Raw genomic sequence first — 23,619 nt, forward strand, 5'->3', positions numbered from 1 at the left:
TAGAATTATGTGTCTACAATACCTTTATTTGAAAAAATTATTCATTATCAATATTAAATTAAATTAAATAAGAGAAATTTCATTAGTTATATTGTCTTTATTTTCTCTCATGCAAAGATTCTTTACATTCAAATTTATCAATTGATATTCATTACATTGTTCATTATCTTATTTTTACAATATGTTGTAATTAAATATCAAAGTTATAGTACAAAATAATGTTATATATTTATTTACCAAGTATTTTATTAATACTATGGAATTTTTTTAAAAAATAATTTGAAGCTATTTATATTAACTACTTGGGGATTGGTTGACAAAGAGAGTACTCAAATAACCCAACAAATTGAAGCGGAATCACTCTATTCTACTCTTATTCAATTAAATATATTAGTAGTTACACAAAAAAATGATACATATGTATTTCTTTAATACCATGAAAAAATAAAAAAGAATAGTTTGAAACCAATCATATTAACTACTTGGGGGATTTGTTGACAATGAAAGTACTCAAATAACCCATTACCCAGCAAATTGAAGCGAGAAACTACCTTTAAATATCTTTAGAATACATAATATTTTAAATTTTCAAATTTTTGTTAATTTATTTAATTTTTTTTCTTAAACTAGGGATTTCTTTATCCACAATAACTCATTCAACAATAATGGTTAAACCAAATAAACCCCAAGCAGAACACATAAAGGAAAGTCCATAGCTCCTATATCATAATCTCATTGCATGACGTTGTCATCTATGTTACCAACAATAACCGAATGGCAAATAACACACTACCAACAAAAAGGAAGAGAACAAATAGTAAAGATGAAGACAATGACAATGTTACTCAAAATAGAATTAAGAACACTTAGAGAAATTCAAATTAAAAGTAGTATTTATTTAGACTATCATTTTTAGACTATCGATTTTACAAGGTTGCAAACATTTATTTTAGTAATAATTATAATGAATTTTCTATATTATCTTGGACTCATATACTTTGAGTTAGATATTTAAATAAAAAAATTCGACATTCAATTACCCATGTATAAACTTCTCCTATATAATCTTGCATTGATATACTTTCAAATATTTATTTAAATATAAACATTGGGCATTAACCCATTCGTGCAATGCGCGTATAAACTAGTTATTCCATAAGAGTTTAACACTTAAAAGATGAATAATTCACATAATAACGACAATATCAATCATAAACACAATAAAAACTTATGATCATAGTACAAAAATGATCATAAAAGTCTTTAATCGTGTCACTCTTAAAAAAATAAGTTAAACTTTTACTGACTTATCAATATCATATTAGAAATACGTAACTTATTTTAATATGAAATTGGTTATTACATTTTTTTATTGATTATAATTATATACATCAATACTCATATTTACTATCACTTTTATTACAAATTGAAAAATACTCTTTTTGATTATATTAAGGGTGTGTTTGGTTGGTGGGTTTAGGCATAAGGTATGAGTATCAAAGTGATTGTTATTGTTTGATTTATAGGTTTGTAGGATACTACTATGGGTTTGGAATACCCCATTAATTGGAAAACTCATACCCTAATGAAATAAGGGTTTCATTTCTCTTATTCCATTCTTCCCTGACTATTAATAATCATTATCATTCCACCCTATTACCAAACATGCGAAATACTTTCACCAAAACCCATTACCCTTACAAAGTATTTGATACCCATACCGATTCCGATTCTCATGTGCGAACCAAACACACCCTAAAATTAATTATTTTTATTTTATATTAATTAATATTGGTATTTAAAAATTATAATAAGTATTTATTTATTTTAATTTCTATGCTGAACATTAATTGAATTGCACAATTCACGCATTATAACTAGTTAGATATATTAATTTTTATTAAAAATATTCATTTTTTTGAGTACTATTGACGATTACAATTTTTTATTAAAGATATTCATTTTTATTAAAAATATTCATTATTTGTTATAATTTCAAATATAATTAAATAATAAAATTAATATTTTCAATAATTCCTTTTTCATATGGAATCAATATTTTCAATTTTTTTTCATGAAATTAAAAATTCACATTCTTAAATATTTTTCGCAAGCCCTAAGTACAAAGTAGGGTTCTAAATGAAAATTGTTTTTGACCACCTCAATAGCACACCACTCAAACCTAAAACCCTAAACCCGTCGGAAACAGGGTTAACATCCACAGGGCAGGAAAGGTCCTTTTATAAACAAAACTCCACTGCGTCTGGCCAAGAAACAACCAAAGGAGGAAACTGTGTTCTTCTGTCGTTTTGAAACCAGAGAAACAATGGCAACCTCAATCGTTTCACAGCTTCAGGCAATCAAGTCTAAAGTGCTATCGGATTCAGCGCCGCAGAAACAACCCTTCACACGGCCCTCAGTCCTATTCAGCCCAGAAAAAGCTGCTGACTACGACATAAACACCATTCATAGCATCGCTCTCTCAGGTTTATCTCACTTTTGCAATGAATAAGGAGAAAATACACAACTCCAATTCAAATTGTAGTTAAAAACTAAGTTTTGCTTAATAACTAGAATTTCATACTCTAATAGCAGAAAGTTGCATTCAGGATGCAGCTTTTCGGGGATTGCCTCAATTTTAGCAGTGCAATTTCTCCGTGCTCGTTATACTTTTACAATTATTGTTCTTGGGTATATATATTGTTTTTGTTTCTTTCTTCTTTTTTTTTTTAATTTTTTTTTTGTTTTTTGTTTTTAACTAATTTGCTTCATCCTTTAAGATAAATTACTGAAAGTCTAAAGAAGAAATCTTTAAATAATGAGTTGAAAGTAAAAAGCTTTATTGTAAACCTTTGTCTATTAAATAATGAGTTGAAAGAAAAAACATTTGTCTATTGCCATTCTTTTGGTGGTTTGGTCCCTGCCCCCTAAATTATGAATTTGATGACATTTATTATTTACAATTCAGGTCTGGATTCCCTAATAAACACTGACGAAAGGTTCCGGAATTACAAAAATGACTTATTTAGTCACAAGAGTAGAGATTTGGATAGAGAGTTGATGGGCATTGAGGAAAACAACAGAATCAACGCATCCATCAATTCATATTTGTGGTTATTGTCTGGATATCTTGAATTGCGTTCGGCCATGCTGACACTAGAGTATTTGATTCGAAGATACAAGTAATTTTTTAGTTTTTGTTGTTTACAAAAAAATAATCATAAGATTCATATTTGATTGTATTTTATTGGCTAGTTCCTTTTTGTGACCTAATTTACTTTAATTGTGAAATTACAGGATTCATGTCTATAATAAGGAGGAGTTAATTTTATGTGCCTTGCCTTACCATGATACCCATGCATTTGTTGACATTGTGAAATTAATAGAAACAGGGTAAAGCAAATTTACTTTACATTCTAATGCATGTTATTTGGCAGTTCTGTTTATGCTTTTGCATGCATGACAGTAAACTTTGTCTATTACTCTTGTTGCAGAAACACTAAATGGAAATTTCTTGATGATGTTAAGATCACTTGTGCACCACCTTCCAGGAAGGCTATTGTGCAACAATGTGTCCGTGACTTGGGGATTTTAGATGTTTTGTGCGACTATGTAAGTACCAGTGATGCTCATTATCTGATCACTTGTCAGCTTGTCAGTTTGCTATTTGTCATGAATTTGAAAGATTTGCATTATTAGGCAACAAGAGCAAAGAAGATTCAGCCATCTAGACCTGTAATTGGCTTTTGTACAGCAGTGGTTGTTGAGGTGTTGGGCTCGCTAATGACCATAGACAATGATGTGGTAAAGAGAGTTCTACCATATGTTGCTTCTGGACTTCAACCTCATGGTAAAGGAGGACGTGATCAAAAGGTTTGTTATCAAGTTTAAATCACTAAAACAATTAGCCTCTATGTCCCTTGTTCTTGACCTGTGCTAAGTATCTATTGTGTATTTTTTTGTTTTGTTTTTTTGTTTTTGTTTTTTTTTTCCCCCTATACCCTCTTGTTTCTAAGGAGTTATAGATGTTGATAAATGCTGGATAGTTTAATTTGTATCTTGTATGGGTTGGATATGTTGTTTGCACATGCCTGGTTGCAATGTTCATGGGTGTATTTCCATGTTTCTACAGGAAATTTTCTTTTGTTTAAGGTGAACCTATTGTCTTTGTGTATTTAACATTCTCGTGGATTCAACATCACGTCTAATTACTTTCTGACCTGATTATTGCTTAGGCTGGTGCCTTGATGATTGTCAGCTTGCTAGCTTATAAGGTGGCCCTGTCCCCTAATGCTGTCAGAAGCTTGATTCGCTCCCTAGTAGATGTGGCTTGCAGTGATGCAAAGGATTCAACTGACTTACGGTCGTTTCGCATGTCTTTTATGGCCTTAGTTAACCTTGTCCAGGTATTATTAGAATATTTGTTGCATGGATGTTACTTGTGATGCAATATTGCCTTCTAACAAGTCCTAGGCTCTTCTATATCTTATTCTGTGGTCTAGAGCTGGCTTATCTCTTTTGGTATATATCTCAAATCTGTTGTATTGACTGAAACTTGAAATTTAAGTCATCTTACTTTTGTTTGAACTTTCCTGTTCCAGTTGCAGTCTGTTGAAATAATTCCAAAGAAGAGCATGGGTATTCTAAACGAGATCAGGTAGTATTTACTAGACTTGTACTTATAGAACCTACCAAATTGATAGCTCTCTTTCTGTTGATTTTCTTCATATCTAACTCATCCATATTGCGTCTGGTTTTGATTTGAAGGGATATATCGGAATTTCTCAGTGGGCTGACAGAAGAGTTCAACATTGACAAATTCTTGGGCGTGCTCTTGGACTCCCTTCTTGAGTACAGGTTGAAAATTTAGCCAATTAATGATTTTACACTACTGTAATGTGTTTCTGTTTGCTTTGGTCTAACTAACCCATATTATCTTCCAGTTCTTCTGATGATGCATTCCATCAGACTTTATTAGCCATAATTGAGACTGTTCCTGTGAAAAGCTTACTTGATCGCATAGTCTCAAAGCTGCTAAATACGCATTTGAGGACATTTAAAAACAGTGATTTAACTGCCTCCAACACAGGTTTGCACTTTTCTGAGATTGGAATTCTTTATTGTAAAATTTTCTAATTTGCATCAACATATATGGAGTATTTGTTAATGATCCTTCGAACATGAATTGGCTACATTCTACAAATTCAAACAACTTTCCAAGTATATTAATTATTATTTAAGATCAGATATTTCAATTCTACTCTTCCTCTAACTGCTGTGTACTCTTGCTGTTTTCTTATAAAAATGATGTCAGGAAACCTTACCAGGCAGATGTTGGTATCATTATATAAGAAGTATCCATCTGAGTTGCAAAAAGCAGTTCACAGATTCCTACAGGTTTAATTGGTTTTGATTGTGCCCCTTTCTATCCCACATCTCTCTGTTGTTTTCTATTCCTTGGATTCCTCCTGTAAATTAATGCCAAATTGCAGACCAAGAAAGAGGCGTCCTGTCATGAAACACTAAGCCAGATGTTCGATGAGAATATGGAGTTTTCACATACATTAATTGATTCAAAAGTTTGGTTTTCCTTGGAACATCCAAAGGTAATAATATTTCTCTCTTCTTAAAATATATATTCGTATTTCTAGGAACCACTTAGAATGAATGGGAAGTATGACCAACGTCATCTCTTGTTTTGAATTCCTTCCTAATGATGCATTGGGCTGGTACAACTTGATTTATTGAAATAAAGGGTGAAGAATAAACTAATTGACGGATCAACAATGATAGTGATAGACTGGGTTAATCCGTCAATGATTTTTGCACTGAGGATGTCACACAAGTTCCATTTCTTAGCATAGACTGCCTGTTTACCAATAAAGTGACCAGGAAAGATAATTCTGGCGGAATAGAAGTGTCTCTAGCATCATATGGTTGCACATACTGACATACATGTTTTGGCTGGGCATTCTAAAACTTCTTTCCCTCTTATAATATAATAGAATATCAGTATTTATATCAAAATACAGGAACCTATACCTCCTGGGATACAAATCCACCTATTATTGGATTGGATCTACTTTTAATTTTACATTTTATTGTCAACAGGCAGAGATTCGGCATTCCACCATTTTGGGTCTGGATGTGCCCAGTTTGCTAAATGACAAGGCTGTTGGTTCTCCGGTAATGTGTTCTTTTCCTCTCCATCCTCATTTTTGGTGCAAAGTTGGAGTTTGTTTAATTACAGTTCCCACGTATTCTTCATGAGTACACACCTCTGGTTCTGTCTTATTTGTAGTCTATTTGCATTTTGAGTTGAGATTCACTGTATATGTGAATCTGTTGCTAAATTGTTTTTTCTCCTGTCATCTAGAGGTTTGATACTATTCAAGATGCAATATCACGGAGGCTTTACGATGATGACCTAAGTGTTGTTAAGGCAGTTTTAAATGTAGAGGCACTGTCTGAAATAGTAAATCCTTCATTTCTTCTTGATGCAGTCCAGAATGTGCTTTGGAGATGCATTGGGCTTTTAGCATCTAGTGAGTTTGATTTTGCCTGAATGTGTGAGCCATTGTGTTCTCATTGCAAACATTTTCACAGATATATGCTCTTTGTTAATGTTCATATTGACATATAGGTCCAGAGCACAAATCTTCTCTAGCAGTTGATGTTGCTGTGTCTTGCCTTCAGCATGCTGTGATAAGTTGCCAGGAAATTGGCTCATTTTCCAAAAAGTTTGCAACACTACTTTTCCCCTTGATCTTGATTGTTCCAAAGGTTTATTCTAAAATCATCTTTTACTACTAACTAGTGAACATTGAAAGAAGATCTTTGTCTTGTAGCTTGGTTTTTATATTTTATTTTTTCCCCTAATGCAGACACATGAATTAAATGTTAAGGCCTTGAGAATAGCCAAGGAAATAAAGTGGCCTTTGTATACCAATCTTGTCTCTTTGTCAGAGCAGAATAAGGTGATGATTTGTTGAAACACTATCTCTTTCAAATGTGTTTGTGTGTGTGTGTGTATTCAAGAAAGTCTATTTTCTGTTTTGCCTTTAGATAATGATTTTTTACCTAAAATAAATGTAGAAATGGGATGTTGGATGCATATCCTCAGTAAATGCAGAAAATATCCGCATATTGGCAAGAACATTCCTTATGCATATTGGAGATTATCTGCCTTGGCTGGTTGAATGCTGCAATGCGTCAGAGCTGTCAAAGACATTGTTCTTTTTGGTTTTATCAGAATTACTTGTGTTGCCAGAAATAGGTACTTGCACATCAATTTATTTTTTACTGTCTGTATTTCATTTTTATCTTTGATGGTGGACAAATCCAATGGTTTCATAGTTTGCCTGTCTAAAAATAATAATATGCATTTCATATGGTTATGTTAGTCCTTGTTTACACATGAAAATGGAAGTTTCATTAATGTTTGTCTTGTATATTTTCTGGGGATGGACTCTGAATATTCATTTGTTTTTGTTTCGGTGTTTCCTAAAAATCCTTTTATCAGAAAGACTGGGTAACTAGTATTGTCTTTTAGCAGTATGCATATTGTGGTGCCTTGTGGCTTGTGCTTTAGTTAAGGTGCCTTTATTTATACATGTATTACTCTGTTTAGAACAGACTCAGGCTAGCTTGGTCCTTGACCTAGATAAGGGTCACACTTCAATGATATTTAGGTAGTTAAGAAAAACAAAACTAGTCATTCTTCCTTTCTAATTTTTAGCTAACTTATGAACTCGAGCCTTATCTGTAAGTCCGTGTTCTTTCTCTTTGTTTTTAGTGTTTTTTTTTTTTTTCCTTTTTTTTCTTTCTCGGTATGGATTGTATCTTATATCTTTAGTTTGGTGTGGCCTGATTTTATATTTATATTCCATAGTTGTATTTTTTTCAGCTTCTTTTCATTTTATTTATTTCAGGGGATCAATTTTTAACATTGTTCAGCACTTTCTTTCCAATACTAAAAACTCAGTGGGAACTATTGATGTCTTCAGAGGATGTTTTATCTGCAAGCCGGGTAAAACAAAGTTCTTTTTTGACACTGTTACCCATCATATTTAGGGTTTTCTACTACTTTTCTTAACTGTTTGACTAAATCTGCTGGTTCCCAATCTTATGTGATCTACAGTTTAACTTGGGCATGTTGGATGGAGACCACAAAGGGTTCTTGGAATGCATGAATGGAACTAAGATAAAAGAATTGAATGCTGACATGCTTATCTGTTTGTTTTGGAGGTTACTCGAGGCTTTTATTTTAAAAGCACCGGAAGATGTATCTTTGGTTGGTGAAATTTTCCTTTTCTCTTTCCTTGTTAGGTATTTGTTTGTTTTTATTATGACCTACTCTATGTGATCTTATCTTCTGTTTGCAGGACAAGAGTGGGAAGTGGGTATCCTCTCTTCAGGATCTACTTGTCTTTTTCATGTCCCAATCAAAATATAATTTCAAGAAACACTGTGATTACATTGTTACGAAGTGCAAGATCCCTCCATCTCACTATCTTTCAAAACTCTTTACAGAAGAAGGTCTTACTCTCAGCTTTCTCTAATCCTTATTCATTATCCTGTTTCTCATAAAGCTTATAGTTTCTTTATAACGATCTGGCTCTTTTTAGCTGTAACAAAAAATAAAAAGAGATGGTTGTTTTCAAAAGAACACTAACATATTTAGTTGTCCTTTTGTCAGGACATTCATCTGCTGTCCAAATTGGGAGTCTTCATTCTTTTTCATATCTTTGTGCGCAAATGGATGACAGCCTTAAGTTTCAACTATGTGCTGAATTTCCTTCACTTCTTGTTCCATTATCAAGTGATAATCAGGTTTAATTTCATATATTTATTCCCTTTTTTCAGTTCTGACTGTACTTGTGCAGGTATATTAGTATTCAGTGTGGAGTTTTTGAAGTAATGGGGGCAGTTTCCAAAAATTTATCTAAAGTATTTTGATGTTTTAAATTAATCTTCAGAACAATAAATCTGGACTAGTCTATTCTAATGTTTTTTTTTTATCTTCTATGGCTAGGATGTGCGGATGGCAGCCATGAGCTGTATTGAAGAGCTTCTCACTATGTGGTCACATGTTAATTTCTCCCGATATAGAAATGGTGTTACACTTTCTTCTAGTGATTCTTCATTTTATTTGCTTACGAACATGTAGAACTCTTCTAACCCCAAAAGCTGACAGGCCTTCATACTGACTGGGTTAATTTCCTTGGAGAATTGTTGGCCTTAATGGTTCAGCAGAAGAAGCTAATAGTCTCAGACAAGAATGTTCTCCCATCCTTCTTTACATCCCTGCTAAGCTCCTCCAGCCAGAGCCTTTTAGTAAAACAGGACATTGGAAAGAGGTTACTTTACCATTTATGGGTTTTGTGCTTACACTCTGAAATATGAATGGTGTTGCCATTATTACTTCAAATATAATCTGAAGAAACTGAATTATTTCTAATTACAAGGCTTGTTTACATAATTTTTCAGATTTGATCAGACCACAAAACATAATATTTTAGCTTTCATTTTACTATCTGCTCTAGGACTTTCTGCCTATGCGAAGGTTAGTCTCTATGATTTGGTTGTTTGATATGCGAAAGCACTGTATTAAACTGGGTATGGAATCTTAATATGGTACTCGGAAATTGATTTGAATGTTATTGAATTTATTGTGGCAGCTAAGAATTCTGTTATTGCTTAAAGGCTTGGGAAGTAGGGTAATGCGTATTGCTAGTGTTAAGTCATTTCTTCGTGATCTTCTGGAAATGCGCCACCAATATCTTCTTGGGTATGACAAGTCATACCCTAAATTGTCAAAGGTTGAAGTTAACGTTCTTTGCCTTCTGTTGGATGTAAGTTCAAATATAAACCAATCTTTTATGGTTGATACAAATTTCCTTTGAAACCTAACAATAAAATTTGAGTGAGTTTTTTTTTTTTTTTTTTTTTTTTTCAATCTTTCAGATCTGTGCTACCCCTTCTACTTCCGCGGATGACTTTAAAGACCTGATATTGAAGGCTTTGCAGGTTTGTTGCCTTTGTCTCTGTATACATTTCCCTATCTTATGTGTTTGCTATTGTCTCAAATATTTTTTGAACTTCCACGTCATATAACCTGTTGTCATTGCCATGCTTGCAGTTCAGCGCTGTGCCATCTGAAGACCCTGCTATTGTAGAGCCCTGTATAACTGCTCTGAGGAATCTTACCAATTCACATTATGGAGTTTTAGATACCACAACTCAGGTTCTGTCTAGAATCTGAATAATTGTTCCTGATTACCCTTGTCCTTAAGTGTTATTGTGTCTATGTATTGTTGGATGTTGGAATTGATAAATTGTTTACTGGGGTGCCAGTATTCTCCAGACTTCCGGAATTCTTTGTGTTGCAAGAACTTTTTAAAAATTGTTTTTATTTATTTACCAATTTCCATTGTAATTTTTGACCTTTTTTTTTTCATTTAGGTTCATAACGTCTATTCTAATACTCTATTCATTCAAGAGTTATGAATTGCCAATTTACAAAGTAGTTTTTTGATATTTGTTCTTTGGAAAGTTGTGTGATTCAGTTTGTTGTTTTTGCAGAAGCAACTCTTTCGAGACCTTGTGTGTCTGTTCCGGAGTGCCAATAGTGAAATACAAAATGCTAGTAAAGGGGCTTTGCTGCGGATTAATGTTTGTTCTCTCTCTCTCCATCCTCTCCTCCTATAAACATCCAACTAGATTCATCTGGATGTTCTTCCCTTTGCCATAACCTATCTTTTTTTTTTTTTTGGAGTATAGTTATGCTATCAATTGCCTATCTTTTGATCCTTTATCTAAATATATATGTTGGGTTTTCATCCTAGCTGTAATTTCTTAGCAGTTTCCATTTTCTAACCAGAATTTTGACTTCCCTAGTTATAATCTCATGAAGCAAAATTTTAATCAATCTGAGGATTCTTTTCTTCTTTCCGGGAATAAGCTTGGAGTATTTATTTCATCTGTAATGTAGGTTTCTTAAACATTGATTTCTCTTTGGCTAAACCTCACTACTGATTTATTGATTCTTTCAGATTAGTTGCTCCATTGTTTCCAGCATGCTTGATTTGATATCAAACCAGAACATTAACAGTATATGCTCTGCACATGCAAAGAGAAAAAGAAAGGAAGCAATCCATCAAGATTTTGATGCTTGTGATGATTCGAATCTTAAATTAGAGGATCCATGTGCTTTTACTAGCTCTCTACTAGATGTTTTACTGTTGAAGAAAAATATGAAGAACAGGTTGGCATTGACCTCACTTTATTTATTTCTATATTCAGTTATATCTGAGCTGCAATTTGTAATGTATGCTCACTGTAACCAATATTCCTTGTGTAGAATATCTCTTGTGGGTCCGTTGTTCAAGCTTCTTCATAAGATCTTTATGGACAATGATTGGACACTTTTGCTAAGATCTTCTTCTCAGACTACTTCTAGTACTGTAATTCACATTCAACAAACAGCACTCCTACTGTTAGAAGATATTGCTACTTCAATCACATTCAAGGTTCTGCCAGTTCCCTTCCTTTCCTGTTGTGCTTCGAGATGGTTTTCTAGATATTGCCGCAAATTCTTTCTTTTCTTTCTTGGGGTTTCCTTATCAGTGGTTAATATTGACTTTAACAGGATGACGATGGTGTAGAATTTAAGTTGGAATTGCTAATCAGATGTGCCCGTCTTGCAAGTGATGCTTTGACCCGCAATCATGTTTTGTCATTGTTATCGACTATTTTAAAGGTCATGCCCAACAGAGTTTTGGGAAACATTTCAGATATTCGGATTATCGTGGGGGAAACTGCAGTTACACAGGTTTATCTTTGAACCAAGTTTTGAGCTTCATTTTCTTTTGTCCTTTTGTTTTTCAAAGTGATTTTCTACAGTTTTTTTTTTCCCATGCTACACACTCACAGTTCATGAATTGTACTACCCTAACATAACATTTGAAATGTTGATTCAATTATGTTTTGGTAATCTTTATTCAAGATATTATGTTCTATATGTTACTATTGTATTTATTAAATAGTGGGAGAAGTTTTACAAAGCTGATGGTTTTTCTTCTTTCAGTGGGACAGTTATTCTCAACGTGTCTTTGAAAACCTCATTTCTGCTATTGTGCCATGTTGGTTGTCTAAATACAGTATGGATGCATTGCTAAAGGTATTGTGGTACTTGGAATATCCCCCCCAATAAACTTTCAATAGTTTAGGTACTGATACATTAACCTCTTACCTTTCCAGATCTTTGTGGATTTTCTGCCCGAAGTGTCTGAACATCGGAGGCTTTCAATTATTACGCACCTTTTGAAGTATGATCTCATTTTGTTTTGAATTTTGATTCTCTGCCATTAGCTTCTGCTAACAATCTTCTTACACAGGAACTTAGGCGAGAATACTAGTTTGGGATCACTTTTCTTCCTCCTCTTCTGTTCTGTCATCTCAAGAAAGAGTTTGTCTTGCACTAGTGATGCCAATCCTTCTTTGGGTTATATAACCTCTACAATTAGTATGGAATGGGAGTATGCATTTGCTGTTTTGTTGTCCGAGCAATATCCATGCACAGTATGGCTTCCCTCCATTGCCATTCTGCTTCAGAAAATAGGAATAGATTGTGAAAGTGAAGAATTGTTTATGGTCTTGGTAGTTGCGGAGCATTTTGTTTCAAATAAGCTGCAAGATCCTGAAATTGCTTTTATGCTTGATTCTGGAGATGTCTCAGAAAGCATTCAGGTTTGCATCTATTGTTAATTCAATTAATTGCATTATTATATGTGCATTGCTAGAATTCTTTAGTGATATTGTTTTGAATGGTTCATCTTAAATTTTTTTACTGTGTTTTGAAAGTATTTTGTGCTTTATTCTTCAATGACAATTCTTATATGTTTTTTGTTTGCAGCCAACAATTGGAGTAATTTTGGAAAAAATGGTCTCTCATCTGCAACTGGTGGAATCCAATGGAAAGCAGATGAGTGCTCCTCTAATCAGGAAGGAACTGAAGGAGCGCATACGCTCTGTCTTAAAGGCAATTGCAAAGTGCCTCAGACCATCAATATACTTCAAAATTGTTATACAATTACTTGGACATGCAGATATTAATGTCAAAAAGAAGGTAAAAGAGTTCAGATATTCCTTCATTTTTTTTTTTTTTGTTATTATAGATTTATAGATTCTACTCCATTTAAAAAAATATATTTTTGTTTTCTCTGATGCAAGTCCAGTGACTTGTGTTCATATGACTATTGATTAATATGACATATAGTGTTGAGCTTTTTCAATGGGAATATAATAGCATTTGATATTTAATTAGTTGCGTTTTACTTGTCTCTGCAATTCATCTTCTTCATGTTTGTATTTAATTTCTAAATGTGCATGTAAACATTTCATTGCATTGCAGGCTCTTGGGATTTTGTGTGACACTGTGAAGGCCACTGGTGTCATAGATGCCAAGCGTGGGAAAAAAGAACTAACTTCAACCTCAAGAAATTCATGGACTCACCTTGATGAGGATTCTTTGGAAGTCTTTAACACGATGTGTTTAGTAATATTGAAGTTTATTGATGATCCTGCTAGTGACTCAAGCACTCAGTTGAAACTGGCAGCAATTACAACAATTGAGGTTTTAGCTATCAGATTCCCTTCAGATAATTCAGTCTTCCACTTGTGCCTTGCATCTGTTTGTAAAAGTATTTGTGCAGACAATTCTGCCGTCTCTTCAGGTTGCCTTCGTACAACTGGTGCCTTGGTCAATGTGTTGGGCCCAAAGGCACTACCTGAGCTTCCATGTATCATGGATAACCTGATACGGAAGTCTCGTGATTTCTCTAATTCTCTGACATCAATTTCCGATGAAACTGATAGCAGGTCTATTGCATCATCAGAACTAAGTGGCTCTCTATTTATGTCTATTCTTGTTTCCTTAGAAGCAGTTGTAGATAAGCTAGGTGGTTTCTTGAGTCCATACCTGGGGTATATTCTTAAACTTCTTGTATTATGTCCGCAATATACATCCACAACAGAAGAGAAGTTGAAGTCAAAAGCTGATGATATACGAAGGCTCATAGCGAGTAAAGTCCCTGTAAGTGTCTGCAAAGCATTTGATTTGACATTGGCTTGATATCTTGAATATCTTTTTATATTTACTCAATGTTTTTGTCAGGTTCGCCTTTCCCTTCCACCTTTGTTGGAGATCTACTCCAATGCTATTAGTTATGGGGATTGTAGTTTATCTATTACTTTCAAAATGCTTGGGGACCTGGTCACTACAATGGACAGACCATCTATTGGTGAAAATCATGCAAAGATTTTTGACAAGTGTTTGCAAGCTCTTGATCTTCGCCGTCAGCGCAAGACTTCTGTTAAAAATATTGAGCTTGTTGAGAAAAATGTAATTAATACAATGGTGGTTCTCACGATGAAGCTGACAGAAACTATGTTCAGGCCTCTTTTCATGAAGAGTATTGAATGGTCAGGCTCAAATGTGGATGATAATGAAATAAGGAGGCCAAATGATCGCACTATTTCTTTCTATGGCTTGGTAAACATGTTGGCTGAAAGACATCGGTGAGTCCCTTTGTTGGTTTTTTGGTTTAAAGGATAAAGAATTAGAGACAGTGATATGGCTACCATTGACCACACACAATCAGCACCATCCCCTAGTGCATGGTTGCCTCTCTTCTAACAAAAAAGGAAATTTGAAACTTCTCTTGGAATTATTACTTATCTGAAACACTTGAATCACATGACCTAGGTCAATGAGTTAGCCACGTGCTCTCACTAGGTCATCTATTTAAATGTTTGAATAAATTTTGATGGAATCTTGTTTTCAAACATGTTGCTAGGTCATTGTTTGTTCCATACTTCAAGTATTTGCTTGACGACTGTGTAAGACACCTGACTGATGCTGAAGATGGAAAAATTGTTGTTGCCCCAAAAAAGAAAAAGGCCAAACTTCAAGAAGTGAACAAGAAGGATGCAGGATGTGGTTTATCTGTTGAAATGTGGCATTTAAGAGCACTGATTTTGTCTTCGCTGCAAAAATGTTTTCTTTATGACACTGGAAACCAGAAATTTCTTGACTCTTCCAATTTTCAGGCAAGTTACTAGATCCCCATTTACTGCATGCTCAATGTTTGGATATTGTGATGAAGGGGTTTTTTTTTTTGTGTGTATTCTCTCGAAGCATATTGTTGCAGCCTGGTGTTTTAGGTTTGTAATTATGTTGGCAGAGAGCATGTGCAATAATAACGTTTTGGTTTAATGTACGCCCCATGTGTATGTTCAGGTCCTATTGCAGCCTATTGTGTTGCAGCTAGACGTAGATCCACCAAGTTTGTTAGAGCAGCATCCAAGTGTGCCATCCGTGAAGGAAGTCGATGACTTGTTGGTTGCATGTGTTGGTCAAATGGCTGTCACTGCTGGGTCTGACCTCCTGTGGAAGCCATTGAACCATGAGGTTAGTAGTTGGTCTCTTACTCGTCCCAGATAAGCAATGCATTGCATAGGAGAGTTGATGATGGGTTTTAGGGGCATAAAAATCTTAATTAATTTTGTAATTTCAGGTGTTGATGCAAACTCGAAGCGAAAGAATTCGTAGCCGCATATTGGGGTTGAGAATCGTCAAGTATGTGGTGGAGAAATTGAAAGAAGAATATTTACAGTTTTTGGCAGAAACAATTCCATTCCTTGGTGAGCTGCTGGAGGATGTAGAGGTACCCGTGAAATCCCTTGCACAAGAGATTCTAAAAGAGTTGGAATCAATGAGCGGAGAAAGCCTTGCGCAGTACTTGTGAGAAGTTGTACACTATAACCAATTATAGGCTTCACTCCAGTATAATATATTATATAAATTTTGAGTTGAAAAATTTTGTTTAAATTTGGGTTAGTGCAGTGCATGGCACAAACATGTGCATGTGCATGTGCTTCCCACTTTCCGCATAAATTTGCGTGCTTGCCTGCATTAAAAATTTGTATTTTAGTTTCTAAAAAAAAAACTAATTAACCTTACAGCATAGATGTTGATGGAGGGAACAAAATGTAGGTGAATTCTGAGTCAAATGTCTATTCATTGAATGCAATCACACTTTAATTCAGAGTAATACATTTTTGATTTGTATATTTTATATAATAGTGGACTGACTGAGCCCCTCCCTCCCACATTTTAAGGAGCTGACTTTGAAAATAATAGTATTCTTCCTAGCTACTATAGTATACTAGCTACCCAGCCAACTTTCATCTTTTACTTTTTTTTTATTTTTTGATACATTAGCTAGCTTTATCAACTTAATTACACTAAACTAGGTACTAGGTCCTCTAAAACCCCTGTTCAAGTGAGGTAATAGCAAGTTGCTCAATACTTTTTAACTGGTGATTGATTGTATTGCACTATTGAATTTTACTTTTGCAAAAAGCTTGATAGGGAAAAGCAAAAATGCTAATTAAAAAGGAAACAAAACTGGCCTAGTGGTAAAAGCATGGCAAATTATACATACTATAGGCCAGAGTCTACTGGATATTGGTCGTCAAAAATAATTTTTAGATTCTGTATCTGTAGTTATCATATTATGTGTTAGTAGTGTATTAACTGAATGTATAGAATTTTTGTATCATGGTTAACCATACAATATAAACCTTGGTGTATGGTATATGGTATAATAATTTTAAAAGCACAAATGTTGGTTGTTTGTAAATAAGAGTTGAGTAAACTAATAAGTGGATGCTGGAGAGTAGTAATAAAGGTTGCGACAAAAAATGTGAGGGAAGCCAATTTTCATTTCTCGAGCCCTGCATGCATGCGGGAGTTGCGTTTAATGCTTGTGCGTCAAATACCACTCTTTTTTGGTCACCCTAAATTAAAAGAAAAAACTAGTGGCTACTGCATACATGCATATACTGACAGCTATAAATACTTGGCTACTGCGGGCGTCTCATCTGCACCCTCCCTCAGTTCATCTCAGCTCATCTGCACCCACCAAAATCAACAATCCATCCATTTTCATCAACTACTTAATTAAGGCGATCGATTCCGGCCATATATAATTAAGCAGATCGAACTACAACTTATGTCGACGACCACCACCACCACATCTAGGTGAAATCTGATCCATTATTTATTCCATGCATATATACTCTTTTATTATTATTCGAATAATAATAGTAATATAGTTGCAACTCAAAACTAACCGCCGGGCGTAAGTAAAGTAGTGATTATATATATATGCATGGTGCAGGAGGTTGGAGGGTAAGGTAGCACTTATTACCGGTGCGGCCAGCGGCATTGGCGAGGAGGCGGTGAGAGTATTTGCAGAGCAGGGTGCATTTGTGGTGGCCGCGGATGTGCAAGATGAGTTGGGACATCGACTCGTCCAATCCATTAATAATAACAAAACTCAGGCTTCGGTTTGTTATCATCACTGCGACGTGAGAGACGAGAAGCAGGTGGAAGACACGGTGAGTTACGCGGTGAGTAGGTACGGAAGACTGGACATATTGTTCAGCAACGCCGCCATAATGGGGCCCATGGCCGGCATCATGGAGCTCGACCTCCAAGCTTTGGACGACACCTTAGCCACCAACGTGCGTGGCGTGGCGGCGACTATAAAGCACGCGGCTCGGGCGATGGTGGCTGGGAGAACACGCGGGTCGGTGATATGCACCAGCAGCGTGGCGGGGTGCTTAGGAGGCTCCGGCCCTCACGCTTACACGGCCTCAAAACACGCCATTGTGGGTTTAGTGCGTTCTGTTTGCAGCGAGCTGGGAGCTCACGGGATAAGGGTTAACTCTATTGCCCCTTTCGGTGTCGCCACTCCGCTTGCTTGTAAAGCTTATGGGTTGGAGCCGAGTGAAGTGGAGGCGAACACCTCTGCCATGGCTAACTTGAAGGGGATTGTTCTCAAGCCTGCGCATGTGGCTAAGGTTGCTTTGTTTCTTGCGTCCGATGACTCTGCTTACATTAGTGGACAAAACTTGGCGGTTGACGGCGGATATACGGTGGTTACCCACACCCCTGCCCACCTCATCCCATCCCATCCGCCCATTTACATTGATTAATTAATTACTTAATTAGCTCCGTCGGTCCGTGTTTGAATTACCTTACCTGTACTGTACTGTACTCCATCTGATCTGCATGCATTAATTATTTTGAAGTCAACGCACGCAGAATGGAATTGCTTAGCTTGCATGTGCGTTTCCTTGTAATCAGCAGCTAGCATCTCATCTCATGCATTTTATATATATATATATATTTTTTGAATGCAAAGCAACGGATATTTTATTAATAAGGAGATCGAAATGAGAAGTGGGGCATGCAGGCAGCAGTGCAATCGGGGTTAGGTTGGAGTTGAGTTTTTCTGTCGGCTTTTCGCAAAAGTCCGATGCTGCTACTGCTGGCTGCTCCAATCCAAAAGGGCTTTTATCATGAATCATTCGGCTTACTGTTCAGTTCATGCCGACTGGTTTCCCTTTTTCCTTTTCATTCGGCTTACTGAAGTTTCTGGTTGCCAAAAGAAATTTGTTCATGTTTTTGCAGAGGGAGCCTTAAATTCTAAAATGCATATTTTTTGACCTGGCCTCCTTTTTCACATCAATCGATCAATCAAATACCGCAGTGATTGATTGATTACTCCCAAATCCACAGAGCAGCGCATTCACATCATTATTAAGCCCCTCCCCCAGGAGGAAAGCATGAAAGAGGGAGTATAACCCCAGAAGAAGCCCCCTCTCCTATTCCTCTCGACATCACCACTATCTCAAGTTCTCAACAATACAAGTATACAACCAAAACCCCCATCACATCTTACAGGCTGTACGTAATTTCCTTGCGAATTAGAATTCGTTGAAATCCTAAATTATTGTTAGTTGGAGAGAATTGCAATTCTGTACTGGATTAAAATTCAAACACCCTATAAATTATAATTCAGCATTGAATTGAAAGAATAAATTACTGTGAAGACATTTTTGCCCATCATTATTCTCATTCACTTATCTTAAATGTTCTACTTCCCCAAAATAGAACCAGTACTTACAGGACATTTCAATTATTATATCACTTATTCCTTTTCAATCTTTTACCCTATTCCTTTTCAATTCCCTTTTACCCTATTCCTAGATACCAAACACTTCTAATTCCTTCCTACACCCTGTTAAAAAGAAAACAATGGGGGGATATAAGCAGTGTTTGGTAACATATTACATAGCAAAATTCAACAAGTTACTGACTAATCATTTTGTATGTAATCGAATATCAACTAGCTAATTTACCAAACATCAACAGGCTATAAGCTAGGTAATTTAGCAAACATCAACCCTCCTTATAGCTAATTTACCAAACATCAACAGGCTATAAGCTAGATAATTTAGCAAACATCAACCCTCCTTATAGCTAATTTACCAAACATCAACAGGCTATAAGCTAGCTAATTTAGCAAACATCAACCCACTCCACTAACAACTATTGGCTATTTACCGAACACCTCATAGTCTCTTCGTGGCTGGGGCTTACTTTAACTGCAGCGAGGCGAGTTGAGTTTAATTTAAGATTATATATATAACTAATACATGACAACTACTACTACCCTCAAAGATCATTAGAAAACACAAACATCTATGAATCATCCTTGCCATGATTCACAGCATGCATACAATAACCAAATCACAAACTAGGTAACTGCTAATATATACATACACATATGCCCATCCCTCCCATCACCTACCTACTTGGTGTTATTGTCTCCCAAATTTCTGCAACCTATCTATCTATCTATCAAGCCCCACCAAATTCATGTGTTGCCTGAGAGGAAATACCTGCATACTCTTCTATTTTTACACCAAAAGCAAGGAATATAACATACATGTGAAATTTGATAGACCATCATAAATCCATGCTCACCAGATTTCATTCATTCATTCATTCGTATATAATGGAGCAATATATCAGTTCAATAAACCAAAATAAACCTTAGACCTTAGTCACCTTACATAATTGACATTATCCAGTAAAACTTCAGTCTCCATATTTCAAATGCTAAAATACAACATATAACGAAATTCAATACTCAAAACTTTGATCGATCATAGATGGATGGAGGAGCGATCAATCGGAACCAGCTTTATTGTAAACATATGTGAGACCGCACTTACCACAGTAGTGACGATCGAAGTGGTTGGCCATGAAGGTGCCAGCGCCGCACTCAGCATTAGGGCACTCCTTCCTGAGCCTCTGCACCTTCCCGGACTCATCCACCTTGTAGAACTGAAGCACCGCCAGCTTCACCTTCTTATGCTTGTGCTTGATCTTCTTCGGCTTGGTGTAGGTCTTCTTCTTCCTCTTCTTAGCGCCACCACGGAGGCGAAGCACCAGGTGGAGAGTAGACTCCTTCTGGATGTTGTAGTCCGCCAAGGTCCGGCCGTCCTCCAGCTGCTTTCCGGCGAAGATGAGCCGCTGCTGGTCGGGTGGGATTCCCTCCTTGTCTTGAATTTTCGCCTTCACATTGTCGATGGTGTCGGAGGACTCCACCTCCAGGGTTATCGTCTTCCCCGTGAGGGTTTTCACGAAGATCTGCATCTTTGCCTTGCTGGAAGAGACGGCGACGCCTCCTTGTCTTGTGTTCCTGTTCAAGGATTGATTAATGGCGATGGATGGATAGATCAGGTTTTAATACCCCTTTGTTAGGGTTTTTCTTAGCGATTTGGGCTAGCCTAAAATCTGCCCATATATAATATTGGGCTTCCAATTTCTCCAATTCATATTTTCGGCCTATTTCTTTTTATCTCCAAATTGGTCCGTCAAAAGCCCAAGCTGGAACATATTTGCACTTCACCCGCCCAATACAATCTCACTTCACCAATCACCACGACAAATTATTGGGCATAGTCTTAGACATAGTTGTGTGAACCATGAATATAAAATACATTTGTAATATATTAAAAATACATTATTTTTATATCGAATATACATTATTTGATAGTATATAAAATAATATATTTTCAATACTCAAATAATATATTTTACATACACAAATAATTTACTTTTAGTATATTAAAAACGTACTTTTTATTTATGGTTCACCCAGTTGTGTGGACCATGGTCCATGTAATAATGATTGCTTGAGCCACTCCCTCCACGAAAAGCAAAATTCCCTCGCCCCACAACTCTCATACAAATCTGAATAGAACAATAGAGGAATAAATCACACGATAACTCAACAACCTACTCCGTATTAGATAGGAGGACACTCACTTCAACCATATTGCATTTAGACACACACGCACACACATATGCAATATCCATACATGATAATGCACTCATGACCTATATATCCAAACAAATTGTCACATATCAAATATGCGCGACTTGTAATTTACATTTACAATAGTTATGTTGTAAGGTCATAGAATTTAAGATTAGTTTGACAAAGTTGGATTATCTAAATTTAAAAAAAAAAAATGATGGATGGGTGAATGACCATCCAATCAAATTATTACGACTGCTCTTTTGTACACGTGGATTCATTTCTGCCGTAGACTTGTTGAATGGAGAGTTTTAAGGCTTAGCTTTATTTACTATTTCTTCCGTTCCGATCCTGAGAAGGAAAAAAAAAACATTATGATTTGATTTGCAACTTCTACAGCCCAAAGATACCGAAAGAACTCACTCTGCTGTTGCTATCAAACCAAAAATTATTAAAGTGAAAAGAACGGAATTATCTATTCCACTGCCTCAACTTTATCTTCTTTTTCTACTTATTTTATCATCACTAGTGGAACAAAACTATTACTTTTTATTATTTTTACAACCAAGTATTATTAGGTTTAATAATTACCCCCAAAAAAGTCAAATCTTGTGGTTGGTAGCAATTTTAGTAAACATTTTAAATATATTCAATTTTGCAAAAATTGGATCTACCCGGCCAAATTGTGTGTATATATATATACTAGTATAAACTTCTTTAATTATGAGTTTTGGATGTTATTTTATCATTGTATGAATGTTATAAATTGAATTTTTTTTAGTTTGTTTGATAGATTAAATTGTAGGTTTTTATTTCTTTTTTTATATAACTTAACTTTAAATTTTAGTTTTTTTTAAAAAATATATATATTAGTAGGTTTAGAGGGTTTAAATGGGTTCGTGTCATGTGGTGTTGACACGAACCGAAACTTGTTAACAAAACGTGTCTATCGTGTCAACCCGCTTAACCCGTTAACAAATTGTGTTCGTGTTAAAAATTTGAACCCGTTAACCTTAACGTGTTGTGTCCGTGTTTAGCCTTGTCGTGTTCGTGTCGACCCGTTAACGAACCTGTATACACGAATTGCCAGGTCTATCATCCACAGCGTTGTGAAGACTTATTTATAGTGTCCTAGGTTTATAGGTGCATTAATTTTAAAATAAATGTTAGTGTTGAAGATGACAACAATCATCTTCAATTTAAATTCATTATGCATTTCCCCATGTATTTAATATCTTTTTAAATGTTATATTGAAAAATAATTCTGTAAGCAAAAGCAACCTTTCGGATTTCAAGACATCTGGAATCCAAAATATGTTTAATGAATTCGAATTCACCAAAAAATTCCCAAAACGACTGTGTTTTCATTGGGCGGGAAACCGAAATTTTGTTTAATTACCAAAAACTTGTGCTTTTATTTATATATATATATATATAAAGCTTCAAGCATGCGAAGTAGTTTTTTTATTAATGTACGAGGTTAAGGTTTCATGTCTCATGAAGGGATTAACCATGTTGACTTATTATAAAATATAAATATCAACTATATTTAATATTGATATTTTAGGACCATAATCCAGAAACCAAGTTTGGTTTTGTTTCTATATACCTAATATTTGTTGGACAGTTCAAATATGTTTATTATTATTAGTACTTATTATAATATATTAAACTTTATGCTTTAAAAATTTATATTATATCATTAAAATCAAATGAAATTAAATATGTAAATTAAAATATGCCAAATAACTTGTAATTCAATGACATGTATCGAAGGTCATAAATTTGAATCCCAATATAGAGTTAGTATTTTACTATTTTCTTTTTTTAAAGATAGTATTTTACCATTCTTAAAAATTGTTTTATATATAGGGTTTCATATATCAAGAAAGTGTGGAAAATGGTGCAATTTGATCACTAAAACATGGGACAACACAGCATTAGCGCGTCTTCCGGGCCAATTAATGTTCCCACTTCCACTACCTAATTATATATATCTTGTATATGCTGCGATCCTATCATTGCTTGTGCATGCAGGCCAGGCCAGGGTGTGCGCATTCAATTATATATTCATACACTATATATACTAACTCCGTAACTCGGCCGAATTCAGCAAAGTCGCCAACTCAGTCGAGTTGGGTGCCTAAACGACCGGCCGCCTAAAAGGTAATTTACTTTAGCCTAAGAACGTTTAGCGCTTAGACTAATTTTTACAATAGTCATATACATACACACACTTTAACTAAGGTATGATATTATTATAATTAAAGAATTAATTTTATGTACTAATTAATAGGCTAAAATTAATGTACCAAAATATTAATTATTTATTAATATAATCGTGTTACTTAAGCTTTTGTTTTATAATATTGCA

The 23,619-nt window shown here is 35.1% G+C and overlaps 3 protein-coding genes and 1 long non-coding RNA gene across 4 annotated transcripts; 2 read left to right on the forward strand and 2 right to left on the reverse strand.

Moving 5' to 3' along the window:
- The first annotated feature begins 2,165 nt into the window (after window positions 1–2,165).
- Window positions 2,166–16,117, forward strand: LOC116015604 (uncharacterized protein At3g06530). The gene is made up of 39 exons (XM_031255711.1): window positions 2,166–2,486; window positions 2,969–3,182; window positions 3,298–3,393; window positions 3,495–3,612; window positions 3,700–3,873; window positions 4,236–4,406; window positions 4,602–4,657; window positions 4,768–4,857; window positions 4,944–5,089; window positions 5,315–5,397; window positions 5,493–5,606; window positions 6,112–6,186; window positions 6,377–6,545; window positions 6,644–6,783; window positions 6,885–6,977; window positions 7,096–7,276; window positions 7,932–8,029; window positions 8,141–8,293; window positions 8,385–8,538; window positions 8,699–8,832; window positions 9,035–9,116; window positions 9,197–9,359; window positions 9,490–9,565; window positions 9,681–9,854; window positions 9,967–10,029; window positions 10,142–10,246; window positions 10,585–10,674; window positions 11,055–11,266; window positions 11,363–11,531; window positions 11,651–11,833; window positions 12,089–12,181; window positions 12,262–12,329; window positions 12,399–12,750; window positions 12,917–13,129; window positions 13,415–14,095; window positions 14,177–14,580; window positions 14,859–15,111; window positions 15,302–15,472; window positions 15,579–16,117. Exons 1-39 carry the CDS (start codon window positions 2,327–2,329, stop codon window positions 15,807–15,809), a joined length of 6,402 nt encoding a protein of 2,133 aa, XP_031111571.1. The 5' UTR covers window positions 2,166–2,326; the 3' UTR covers window positions 15,810–16,117.
- A 651-nt stretch (window positions 16,118–16,768) lies between these two features.
- Window positions 16,769–17,375, reverse strand: LOC116017376. The gene is made up of 2 exons (XR_004097885.1): window positions 17,277–17,375; window positions 16,769–16,978 (listed from the first exon to the last, which is right to left on the reverse strand). It is a non-coding gene; the product is annotated as an uncharacterized LOC116017376 (long non-coding RNA).
- On the forward strand, window positions 16,967–18,274 carry LOC116017375 (short-chain dehydrogenase reductase 3b-like). The gene is made up of 2 exons (XM_031257954.1): window positions 16,967–17,107; window positions 17,247–18,274. The coding sequence occupies exons 1-2, from the start codon at window positions 17,079–17,081 to the stop codon at window positions 18,064–18,066; spliced, it is 849 nt and encodes a 282-aa protein (XP_031113814.1). The 5' UTR covers window positions 16,967–17,078; the 3' UTR covers window positions 18,067–18,274.
- Window positions 18,275–19,880: 1,606 nt separating this feature from the next.
- LOC116015069 (ubiquitin-40S ribosomal protein S27a-like) lies at window positions 19,881–20,658 on the reverse strand. The gene has a single exon (XM_031255072.1). The coding sequence runs from the start codon at window positions 20,576–20,578 to the stop codon at window positions 20,108–20,110; it is 471 nt and encodes a 156-aa protein (XP_031110932.1). The 5' UTR covers window positions 20,579–20,658; the 3' UTR covers window positions 19,881–20,107.
- Window positions 20,659–23,619: the final 2,961 nt, after the last annotated feature.

Source organism: Ipomoea triloba, chromosome 4 (genome assembly GCF_003576645.1).
Source record: "Ipomoea triloba cultivar NCNSP0323 chromosome 4, ASM357664v1".
In the NCBI taxonomy this organism is placed as follows: Eukaryota; Viridiplantae; Streptophyta; class Magnoliopsida; order Solanales; family Convolvulaceae; genus Ipomoea; species Ipomoea triloba.

Coding starts and splice junctions, on each gene's coding strand:
- LOC116015604 (XM_031255711.1), top strand. CDS start 2,327: ATGGCAACCTCAATCGTTTCACAGCTTCAGGCAATCAAGTCTAAAGTG. Junction 10,030..10,141: donor TGATATTGAAGGCTTTGCAG/GTTTGTTGCCTT, acceptor CCATGCTTGCAG/TTCAGCGCTGTGCCATCTGA. Junction 12,751..12,916: donor ATGTCTCAGAAAGCATTCAG/GTTTGCATCTAT, acceptor TTTTGTTTGCAG/CCAACAATTGGAGTAATTTT.
- LOC116017375 (XM_031257954.1), top strand. CDS start 17,079: ATGTCGACGACCACCACCACCACATCTAG. Junction 17,108..17,246: donor ACCACCACCACCACATCTAG/GTGAAATCTGAT, acceptor TGCATGGTGCAG/GAGGTTGGAGGGTAAGGTAG.
- LOC116015069 (XM_031255072.1), bottom strand. CDS start 20,578: ATGCAGATCTTCGTGAAAACCCTCACGGGGAAGACGATAACCCTGGAG.